The 12,705-nt window shown below is 39.1% G+C and overlaps 1 protein-coding gene across 1 annotated transcript in view; it reads left to right on the top strand.

The window, feature by feature from the left end:
- Positions 1-2,975: 2,975 nt before the first annotated feature.
- LOC115232586 (general transcription factor IIE subunit 1) overlaps positions 2,976-12,705 on the top strand; it is a 46,400-nt gene continuing 36,670 nt past the window's right edge. The window contains exons 1-3 of the mRNA XM_029802550.2: positions 2,976-3,092; positions 7,321-7,990; positions 11,652-11,856. Of these exons, the coding sequence (XP_029658410.1) occupies positions 7,344-7,990; positions 11,652-11,856 (852 nt within the window). The 5' untranslated portion in view covers positions 2,976-3,092; positions 7,321-7,343. The remainder of the gene's footprint in view (positions 3,093-7,320; positions 7,991-11,651; positions 11,857-12,705) is intronic.

Here is a 12,705-nt window from a genome sequence, read left to right on the forward strand (position 1 = left end):
CCAGTACACAACTTATGCTTAATTTATCGACCCCGAAGGGATATGTAGCGTACCCTTAGTGAAATTCATCCCCTCTCTCTCTCTCTGACATATATAACACAAATACGGACGTAGCAGATAACAGCTAACCTTCGGCCGCTTGGGCCCTGTTGTGTCCACTACTCTGATTGGTTGGTTTTAGTGCAGTTTGTCTCTTGCTTTATTTCGCGCCAATGTGCGACCCAACCAATCGCAGCCTTCTGATAAGGTCCCGTGACACAGTCTTCTAAATTCTCTGCTGGAGCCTACTAATCTCTATAAAGCTAGTCACAACAAACCTTATCTAGTCTTTGGTTCTAGTCCTTCTAAGGACTAACCTCTGACCACAGAGCACTCAGCGACACAGCCAATTCCAGCGCCAGACAGCGACAACACCAACAGCATTTCAGAACCTCCACTATCGCCGCCTTTATCTTAACGTCGTCTCCACCACCGCCGCCTTCATCTCAACGACGCCACAGCCATCGCTTAGGTTTAACTTTACGCTGTTTGTGAATACTTCCCTATGGTTAACAGTAAGCTTAACCCGCGAGAACCTTCTGTACCAAGTAACCCGGCACAGCATAGCAACCACAACCGCTACACGGCATGTGTTCAACCGGCTCTGCAATTGTCGCCTCAGCCTCATTGTTACAGAACTACTACTATTGCGTTCATTACTACGAACTAGTATTTATCTTCATTGTGTCCTGTTATAGACTTTCTATGCTCTGTATTTTATCTCACACGCATACACCCTTGTTTGTACACACATACACGTTATTGTATGCTTGACGGCCTGTCTTATTGTTCTTATGTATGTACTTATGACGCACACACGTACACAGACACTCTGCTACCCACATGTTAACTTCTAAATAAAACCTTTCTCTTAAACATTCTAACGGTTGTGTCGTCTTCCTCCTTATTCTTTCTGGCACTTGAATTCATTTATCCATATTTTGGTTTTTATTGTAAGTCGACCGTGCGGTGTTTCAAGGAGTCATTTATTCGTCACCTCTCCTTTTCGCACGGTCGTTCTACAGATGAAAAGCAAAGTCGACCTCGGCGGAATTTGAACTCAGAACATAAGACAGACGAAATATCGCTAAGCGTTTCGCCCGGCGTGCTAACGTTTCTACAAGCTCACTGCATTTATGCTACTGCTATCTAGCCCCAGGAAACATCGTTTCCAGTTGGCTATGTGACACAAGCGTTCCGTGTCCTTAAGTTTTCAAACAGGGGAGATAAGAACCTCCACCCAGCAAAGCCAGCATTTAGAGACTAGTTTATGAGTCGTTGCTCTTCATCAGTCTGGAGTAGCTTGCCTTGACATGTTTCAATTACGTGCCCGAGCTGACCAACTGGTTGTAAAATATCCCCTTTTGTGAGAAACTGCATATATTGCAACAGCCTGCAGTATCTATTGTCACGACTAGAGTTTTACTGATGAATGAAAATGTGTTTCTTGGATTGCATGTAGAAGTAACAACACTCATAATAATAATAAAAAAAGATTTGTTTACTGCACACAGTGTTATCTGTGTTGGTACTTTTACAAAAATAGCGACAATTACACACAGGAAATGACATACTATTGCGATCTCTGTCAAATTAACTAATACAGCAATCTGAGGATGACCTATCACAATTAGAAAATAATCGTGGAATATTCATAGCAACAAAATCTGTGTCTTTTATCTGCTGATGGCTGGTGGTGAATGAGAATGGAGACATTGAGCAGCTGTCTCAGCATTCTAGGATTACCACCAAACGTCACCTTTATTTAGGGCTTAGTGAGAAAGTTCTAGAAAGTAGGATCACGCGATGGGTTGATGCTGATTGGTAACTTAATTGGCTGATCACATGAAACTACTGTGGTTTGGTCGGGATGTCTACTCAGCTACCTAGTGACTCAGTTTTGATTCTGCTATACTGTCAATAGGAAAACTGATCCGTCCTATTGTTCGCAGCAGACATATGCCCTGATAAGGAACTTTACAACATTGGCCAATGATAAGCCAAAAGTACCTAGATGTGGAGTAATAACGGGAAAAACTGCGGCCCGTGGGAGTTTTCGAATGGTGCGTAGTAGTAGTAGTAGTAGTAGTAGTAGTAGTAGTAGTAGTAGTTGTTGTTGTTGTTTTAGCATGGTGGCATGTGCGTCATTGCATCCACCATTTGTTGGTAATCTACTGCTCCTGGTGGATGACGCCTCTTCACCACTCAGGTGACAACTCTCCAACCCCATGGGACTGTTTGGACAGCCGTTGCTGGTGAGGGTTTTTGCGAGATCGGAGTGCAAATCCTACCTGAACCTCATTTAGTCATCTCTTACGACAGACAGAAAAGACGTTGGGACAGTTTCTTTGACATGACGGTCACGATCTGGTGGTCATGAGTGCAATACCCTAATCAGTAGGCCACGCATCTTTACACGACAGAACTAAAGAAAAATTACTTTGAATTTTTTTTTAGTAGAAATCATTACAGAAATCACGTCTACAATTTAGTGCGTTTTTTCTCATATTTCACTTGCTGTACTTTACTACAATGCTAAAGGAATTTTTTTTCTTCAGAATTTTTCAGTATTCCATTAATCAGACTCAGATATGTTATATATCAATTAAAGATGTTGAAGATCTGACAACAGAACAAGGCTGACATTAAAGATAATTGTCCATGGATGATGGGCAACTAAGCGGTGGTGGGAGATGAGATTAGTATTCTATTATTATACTCTACAATATCGAATCAGCAAGGAAGCGCTGCAGGGACAGATAATACCCTGTACACGGTAGACTTGAGCAAAAGATGGGATGGTCAACGTCGGAATGTTCTTCAATCTAATGACCGAACTGTGGTTAATTAACAACAATAACAACTGTTTTATTTATCGCATTACAAACGAATCGTATTCCGTTTTGTGTTTGAAACTAAATTTCGTTTCGTTTTAGAGATACATTCCTTGATTTGTAACAACACCCGCCACCGGAAGCTGATGGCGCGCTTCACAAATGTTTTGTTTATAACAAGAATTGCTCACAGTAATGGCTAATCTTTAGTATTTGTGTGTAAGTTAGTTTTATTGTATCTCACTAATATTTAACATACACTCTCTCCAACAAGCTACATTTGGGAGTCTATATTCGGTTCGCCTTTTTCCCAAGAAAACTTAACGAACATCGCTAAAGTTTATCCTTCATCTTCTATACACATACACTGCGAGAACCACCGTATTAAATATATATATATATATATATATATATATATATACATACACACACATGCATATATATATTTGCTGTTTAGCCCTAGATCAACTGTTGTTGTTTAGCCCAAGATCATATGGTCAGTGATGTTCCACTCACGCCTATCAAATCTTCTTTCTTTTCATAACTATTTAAAGCTACATTTCTCCTTTTTTAAAACGATAGAGTGTGAATAAAGGAAAATTTGGCTGCTGTTTCTTGTAGATCTAGCGTAAAGTCTTGACTCGTGTTTGTGTAGGTATTGTGTATACTTGTGTTTAATTACAAGTTGTATACATTTATTTGTTGATCACATCAAAACTGATTGCATCGATATGTAAATAGTTAAAACAGAAATTATGTTCCCCGCCAAAATGTTCTTTTAATCTATCCAATATTTACCCATATAGTAAATGTAAACGTGGGATGGATAGGAAGGATGTAAATGAAGAGAAAATGGGAGTGCCATGTGGGAAGCGAACTGACATCTTGTAGGTTTCACAGTTAATGAACATTTTTTTTTGTATGCCCTCTATCCAAGTTTCATTTATATTAGACATAAAAATATAATTCTCATTTCTTTTGTAACCAGTGGATTCGAATTAACTGCACCAGAATGTTGTAAGGAGAGATACAGGATCGATCTGCCAGAAATAGCAGCGAAACAGCTTTCAGATCATATCCGACAGTCTCAATAAAGAAGTACACTATGTGTTTCTAAAACAGGAAAACAATAATACATATTCCTAAAGTGGGTGTGGGCCCTCGGTGCTTAGGAAAAGACAGGAAGGATGGAGAACTCTTAATTCTTTATCTATTTCATAGATACAAAAAAAGGGTGACAAAGTCGCGGTTGAAAGCCTCTGGTCATGTTTACTTGTTCAAAGCTGACCTGGTGTTAAACAACAACACTAGCAATCGCAAAAATAAATTTTGTTTTCCTTCATTTTTCATGTTACCTATTGTGAATTGGTATCCCATATTGTCTACAAATAAGGAGGAAATATATAAAATTAATTTGTTATAAATTGAATTCGAGTTCTTAATTGTGATTAGATTAAAAGTAATGATGCGAAGTAGTTGACTTTTCCATTAATGTGTTATTATTTTGTTTTTACTTCTTTAATTGGCAGTCCTCAAATTTTCGCTGGGAGTTGAATAGTAATCTGATTGTCTCCTCTGTATGCTGTGTATGTATTGTTTTATTGGTCAGATGGGAAACGTCCAAATGATTTAACTTGGAGATGAGGACTGGTGTCTCATGGGATACCACTGGAGTGGATACATTTGTGCAATCATACCTTCACTATTTGATGCATCAAAGCTGCCATGCCAAGCAATGCAAAAATACAACCAAATAGTGATGCACTGAGTTTCAACCCAAATCACTCCCATATCATGGGAACTTATAGCACAACCACATGTAACAATTCATAAACTCTGCAAACAACTCATTGAAGCAGTGGATGATGTGCAGGAACTTTTGTTTCTTTGCTATTGAGTTTCAAAAGTTATAATTCAAGGGAATGCAACTGGTATAATGAGTTTTTTTTATACATCCCACAATATATTAGTTGGGAAAAATCCCAACAAAACATTATTTTAAAATATGCTATTTTTCTTCATTTTCTCTAAAAAAATTTACGGGACTGATAAAATTTCAAGAATAAGCCTGTGATTGATTGAAAAAATACTTTCCATAATGTTGATGTCATAAGAATTTATAAACTTCAAGAGAATGTGAAGGAATTCTTTTTTGGATTGGTGGGTCTCGAAGCAGATTAAGCTATAAATAATAGTGTGTAAATATTGGGTTAGAAACCCATTTAAATAGAATATGTTGAAGGTTACTTCTGGGATACAAACCTACAATTAAACGATTAAAAAAACAAGCATTATAACATTGGACTATAGCAGTCCTTTGAATTTTTACATCAGTTTTGGAAACTTTAATCCTTCCATCCTATGGGCAGCCTTGAACTTTTTCCATGCAGTGGTTTTTTTTATAATAGTTATATGCTGTTATTTATAGCTTTTATTAAGGCAGCAAGCTGGCAGAATTGCTTAGCAGCATTTCTTTCAGTTACTTACACTCTGAGTTCAAATTCTGCTGAGGTTGACTTTGCTTTTTTTTCCTTTCAAGATCGATAAAATAAGTACCAGTTAAATGCTTGGGTTCTTATAATTGACTTTAACTCTTCCCTGAAATTGCTGACCTTGTGCCAAAATTTGAAATTATTTATAGCTTTATCTTCCAAAAAAAGAATTATTTTCCATATTGTTTATTGATCATCATCATCATCATCATCGTTTAACGTCCGCTTTCCATGCTAGCATGGGTTGGACGGTTCAACTGGGGTCTGGCAAGCTCGAAGGCTGCACCAGGCCAGTCAGATCTGGCAGTGTTTCTACAGCTGGATGCCCTTCCTAACGCCAAATGATGTAAATAATAAATTCAAGAGGAAGTTTGTAAACTGGAAAGACAATAACTACTAACAAAATCAAAACTAATAGTCAAAAATGGTATTGTTATTGTTGTGTACTGACAGTGGGAGGTATTCGGGGAATAGAATCTGATGAGGTCAGATTTTAATTTGCTGACGTAAAAAGCACCATCCGATTGTGGCCGTTGCCAGCCTCGTCTGGCCCCCGTACCGGTGGCACGTAAAAAGCACCATCTGATCGTGGCCGTTTGCCAGCCTTGTCTGGCACCTGTGCAGGTGGCATGTAAAAAGCACCCACTACACTCACGGAGTGGTTGGCGTTAGGAAGGGCATCCAGCTGTAGAAGCCTTGCCAGATCAGACTGGGCCTGGCGCAGCCTTCTGGCTTCCCAGACCCCAGTTGAACCGTCCAACCCATGCTAGCATGGAAAACAGACGTTAAACGATGATGATGACCTAATAGATGAGAAAATAAGATTGTGACAATTTTCAAAATACTGTATGATAGACCTTGTCAAGCCATAGCAACATTTTAAAACAACAGAGAAAATGTAAAATGCTACTTAACCATGGGTTGGGTGGTTAGCAGCAATGGAAGTATAGTTCTCCTTCTATACTAATTCACCCTTATTTGTAACTTCCTGATTCTTTAGTCATTATACTATCATTCATACCAATTGTAGCATTGTGTCATTTAGGTAACATAACTTATATATTCTTTTTCTACTGAGACATAAATAGTTTAAGGCATTTAATTTATGGATACTCTTGTATATGGGAGATAGCTAATGTTATGGTTCTCACCCTGTCTTTCATAAATTTAATCATCCAGTTTGTGTCATGTTTACCTTCATATCGTTTGTGAAGCCCACTTAAGTTTTATTTATACATCTTTGATTCATTTTTGCTAATCAGCAGCCTGTCCTGAGTTCTTGTGTGGTGAAGAGAAATAGGCTGAAGACGGAATCTTATTACTGATCAGACTACTGATATTCCTGAATCTACTTATCCTACCCTTATATGTGGTCTTACTTGTCAGTCCTCTCACCCAGGTTTTACACAACTAATTAGTTGATATAAATAAATTAGACTTACTACTGTGGGATTTAACAAGTTTGCTTTGCAGCTATCTGGTTTAGGATTTTATCCTACTGCGCAGCATCCTGAGCAAATGTCTTCAACAACAGCCTTGAAGTAAAACTGGGTTGATGAAAACTATAAGGAAGCCTGTCAAAGAGACTGCTCTTATTTTTTAAGTGGTAGATTTATTCAGTTGCCTGCTTTGATGCCATCATCTGTTCAGGCTTCTGATCTGAGGATAACTTCCTTTCACTGGTCCCAGAGGTCCAAGAAAAGGTCACAGGCACTGTCCTTCCTCCTCTGACTCTTCCCCCTTTACTAGTTGATATTCTCTTGTAAGACATTTGATTTGTCTTTTAAATGATTGGGAATTAGACTTACAATTAATTGATCATGTGACTACCTTGGTAGTCTTTTGTTGATGTTTGGATGACCAATGACTGTATTGATTATGTTTCTAATGTAAGTGATGTTTTGATTTTTATCAATTTTACTTATATCTGTGTTTTTCATTTTCTTTTTTGCAAGTATTTCACCAGTATTGCTGAGACATGGAAGTGGAATTACTGCATGAGGTACCAGAATCCTTGAAAAGATTGGTCCGCCTCATAGTACGAGGGTTCTACAGTATTGAACACGCCATTATTTTAGATCTTTTAGTGCGACATCCTTGTATGAAGGAAGATGACATTATTGATTTGTTGAAGTTTGAGCGCAAACAGTTACGTTCTATGCTGAATACTCTGAAAATGGATAAAATTGTGAAAGTGCGCATGAGGGTTGAGACTGATGCTGAGGGTCACACCACTCGGCACAACTACTATTTCATCAACTATAAAGTTTTTGTCAATGTTGTCAAATATAAATTGGATCACGTCTATCGAAAGATTGAGGCAGCTGAGCGTCAGAGCACAAGTCGGTCGTCCTTCAAGTGTACACAGTGTGAGAAGACCTACACTGACCTGGAGGCCGGCCAGTTATTAGACCCATACACCGGTTTATTAGTGTGTATGATTTGTCAGGTAGAGGTGGAGGAAGATGAGAGTGCAATACCAAAACAGGATGCACGGACAATGTTAGCAAAGTTCAATGAACAGATCCAACCAATATATGACTTGCTGAAAGAATGTGAGGATGTGCGGTTGGCACCGGAGATTCTTGAACCAGAACCTGTTGATATGAAATCAATTACACAAAAGTATGTAAATCTTTCTCTCCTCTTTTTCTGCCTCCAGTGGGTGGGGTGGGATTTAAAGTATTTGTCCATGTAACATTTAAATTGGCTGGATCCGGCTTCTCACACCTATCCTACAATGTCATTCTAAATATAAACAATTGCATCATCAATATATGGAAGCTACATGATGCATGATTTGGAAGAACTTCGCCCCCCCCCCCTCCCACTTTCTCCTAAATTTGTTTATTAAAAAATTTTTTTTTGTCATAGCCCCCCCCCGTTTTTGGATACGGAGGTTCTGGAAAATTGCCAAAAATCGGCATTGTAAAATTTCTCCCCCTTCCCCCCAATTCTTCAATTTTGACTTTTTTCCCCAACACTAACTCTAACACCCTAATCGACTTTTGCCAATTCTTTTTGTAGATTCGTATTCCCCGTAGCCGAAAAGTGGGGTTTGTGTCGAAAAAAAACATTTTTAGAAACGGGTGGTTTTTTGGGTGGGAGGAGGACGGGCGGAAGTCTTGCCCATGATTTATTCAAGGCAATGTGAATAAGTAAGCATTGTATTTGACAGAATAATCTTAAAGGGTTAATATCGGCCTGTGATGGGAGACACTAGGATATTGTTGGATGGAGACTTATTGGGTAAAAGTATTTTCTTACGAGAGGTGGGAACTGTCTCACCTACTTTGACTTGCAAATAGTTTTTCAGAAGTACTCTTAATATTTCTTTGATTAAAAAGCGTAATACTTATCGTCTTAGATCTGGAATGGGAATTGAAATATAATAATATAATTATCACTATAGAAAGATATTTTGTTTTGAGTGAAGAACGATTTCACTGAAAATCATAGTTTACGCGAGAAAATAACACGTTTATTGATTATAGGAAAGTTCGTTGACAAGAATGTAGGTAAGGGAGGTAACTCGTGATATTGAGTATTGGTTGTCTTTCTTGGATTTGCTTCCGTTCATCTAAAATGACATCAAACGAGAATTCCACTTAGGGTTTATAAGCCAGTGATAAATACCGTTGACTGTAGTCCGATGTTAGTGCGTGCATGTGTATATAAGTATGTATTTTTAAGTATTCATATATATACATTTATGGCTGTGTGGTTAAGAAGTTTTGGGTTCAATCCCACTGCGTGTCACCGTGGGCAAGTGGTTGTTAAAACGATGATTATATATATATATTTAGATATTGTCGTTGACAAAATTACTAGAGCATTGTTTCATTCTTTATATTCTGCATTCAAATCTTCGATCAGTTTATCTTCCTTCCTTCAAGGTTCAATTTAATTGGTAATATAACAGGAGCTGGAGTCCCTAAAGCAGTCTGAAATTGTCTTCAACTTTGTCCTGGTATCTCCTGCAATGTTACTAGTGCAAAGTTGTATTGGCCTTTTGGTAAAATGAAGAGGAGAGACTTGCTGCATAGTCAACTGCTGCTTTTACATGCAACCTTACTCAGGTCTGCATCTGGGAGAGGACACTGCAATGTTGCCTTGCCATGATCTACCAACTGAAGCAAAACTTGCCAAGTATAGATCCCTACTCTCATGTGACTAGTAATAGTAGTGTGGGGGCATATGCTATAACAGCATGTTGCTGCATCTACCATTTGTTGGTGATTCCCTACTAGCCTGCCAGATGACACATTTGCATCACTCAGGCAACAACTCTGTTTTGAGCAATAGTTACTGGTGATGGTTTACAAGGTTGGTGTGCAAATCCTACCTCAGCCACTTTTAGTTGCCTTTTATGGCAAGCAGAATAAATGTTGGGCCTATTCTATGGCATGCTGGCCCCCACACAGACATGGGTACTGAAATAATTTATATTTTTATGTGTGTGTGCAGAGAGTGGTGACTGTATGAGGCAGTTCAGTTTCAGACAACGAATCTGAAGTATTAATAGTTCATACAATGCTTCATCATTGCTGTAACAAGTACATAGTCAAGACATGTAACCATTAACAGTCCATTCCATCTGGCTGTATATAGGCTCCATAGTCTGATATATTTCACTGTTGAGAGATTTATGTCTTGGAGAAGGAACTGGATATGTGATTTGCCTGTTAACAAGCAGTGATATGTGGATGTTAGAAAAGTGGACAAAATTATGTTAAAAAGTGTAAAGGGTGTTGGTATGCTGTGAACTCATGTCAACATCCAACAGAGTCTGGTCTAAATACAACAGAGAGGACTTGAATACAGACATCCACTCATAAAGATGTAGTATTAAACCATGTAATGTCTCTATTCATTTAAGGGAAAAGTGTTGCGTACAGTTGGTAGAGAGTGTCCTATGGGTACCTTTCCAGCACTATCTGTTTAACTTGTATCATAACTTGTCCTGTGTCATACTCTTCCAGAGCCTCAGCAACCACATTATTACATTGCAGTAGAGTGGAAGTAGTTGTCTTGGAGGAATGGGACACTGTAATATGAGATCTTAAAAACCCTTTAGCATTTTAAACTGACCATATCTGATCAAAATATTCCATCTGTTTTATGTGCAAACCAATCCAATCTGGCCTCTCATACCTACCTTACAATGTCATTCTAAAAATAAACCATCACATCATCAAACTCTCAAAGCTAGGATATAATGCACAATGAATTCAAAGCAATCATCATCATCATCATCGTTTAACGTCCGTTTTCCATGCTGGCATGTGTTGGATGGTTCGACCGGGGTCTGGGAAGCCAAGAGGCTGCACTGGGCTCCAGTCTGATCTGGCAGTGTTTCTACAGCTGGATGCCCTTCTTAACGCCAACTGCTCCATGAGTGTAATGGGTGCTTTTTATGTGCCACCGGCACAGGAGCCAGGCGAGGCTGGCAATGGCCACGACCGGTAGGTGCTTTTTACATGCCACTTACATATGACAGAGTAATTTGAATGCTAAAAGGTTTAAGATATTTTGTTTATAGATAAGATGATAATGGTCCTAGATGAATGGTGATTCACTGTACTGCAAGCATGTCTAATTATTCTTGCATGGAAAAATCTAATGATACATCAATGCTGATGTTAAGTGTATGTGTTTATTCTGACATGGTTGTGGGGTTACGAAATTTGTTTTACACATTGTACTCTGGGATTTGATCCCACTGGCTGCATATTTAGTAAATGTCTTTGAGTTATTCAAAGCCTTTTGAAAGAAATTTGGTAAATGGAACCTGTAGATGTTGGACAGAAGGAGTGTTCCAGTTTTTGTGTATTATACTTGACCTGGTGTCCTGTTTAGTGCTTGTAGCAGAGTCCACTCTTGCAAGTATTCAGATCATGTTTTATGGGTGTGGAAGTACAATGGCTTAGTGGTTAGTGGGGTTGTGTTCATGATAATAAGATTTTCATTTTGATTTTTGGACTGGGTGATGCTTTGTGTTCTTGTGCAAAGCACTTCATTTCATATTAGCTCAGTCCACTCAACTGTTTAAAATGAGTGATCTTGTAGTGGACTGACGTCCCATTCAGGGAGTAATATACATGCCAGAGAAACCAGGAAACCAGCCCTCTGCTCCTCTAGTTGTAATGTAGACTAACCACTCATAGGTGTTACTCTGCCTCCTCTAATCTGTTTGAAAATTAAAAAATATAATGATGATAAAGAACAGTATCAGACTAAGTACCATCTGCATTCGTTTAACTGTTTTTGTCCACTTCCTTTCCAGATCCCAAAGTAATAATCCCAAATATGATAGTAAATCGGTATGGAGTGGTGAAGCAACCAAAAACATCAGCTATGGTTATGAGGAGAATACAGTGACGATCACAGTGTCAGAGGAAACAAACCAGCGAGATAACAAACCTGCGAAAGAACAACCAGTCTGGATGAAAGAGAGTACAATTGAGAAACCAACAGCTGTTATTGGCAAGGTAAGAGTTAGGGAGTTCTTCTTGTTTTCAACTTCTGTGTATAGAAGGATTTATTGTTTGCTGGAACAGTTGTTTCTACAACTGGTTTCATGTTCTTCCTGTTGTTAGACTTGTAATCTTTTGGGTAACAAAAGATGCAGCAAAAGTTGAAATATTTGATTTTCATTTGTCTGTTGATAAAGCATGTAGCCATTTGGAGCTGAGTGACTGCTGCTGATGTGAAGCATGATCTTTGAATGTTGGGTCCCACAGAAGCAATCGTAAGTGATTGAGGCTTTTAGCAGTTTGCTGTGCTTGAGAAGACTCATCAAGCCAAGTGAAATCATTGTCATGACTGGTGCCATGACGTGTAAAAGCACCCGTGCTGGTGACATGTAAAAGGCTCTCACTCCACTCTTGGAGAGGTTGGCATTAGGAAAGGGATCCCGCCATAGAAACCAAGCCAAATTCAGACTGGAACCTGGTACAGCTCTCCAGCTTACCAGTTCCAGTCAAACCGTCTAACCCATGTGAGCATGGAAAACAGATGCTAAATGATGATATATATATATATATATCATCATCATCATCATCATCATTTAGCGTCCGTTTTCCATGCTAGCATGGGTTGGACGGTTCAACTGGGGTCTGGGGAGCCCGAAGGCTGCACCAGGCCAGTCAGATCTGGCAGTGTTTCTACAGCTGGATGCCCTTCCTAACGCCAACCACTCCGAGAGTGTAGTGGGTGATTTTATGTGCCACCGACACAGATGCCAGACGAGGCTGGCGAACGGCCACGCTCGGATGGTGTTTTTATGTGCCACCGACACAGGTGCCAGACGAGGCTGGCAGACGGCCACGCTCGGATGG

Source organism: Octopus sinensis, linkage group LG2, assembly GCF_006345805.1.
Source record: "Octopus sinensis linkage group LG2, ASM634580v1, whole genome shotgun sequence".
NCBI lineage: Eukaryota > Metazoa > Mollusca > Cephalopoda > Octopoda > Octopodidae > Octopus > Octopus sinensis.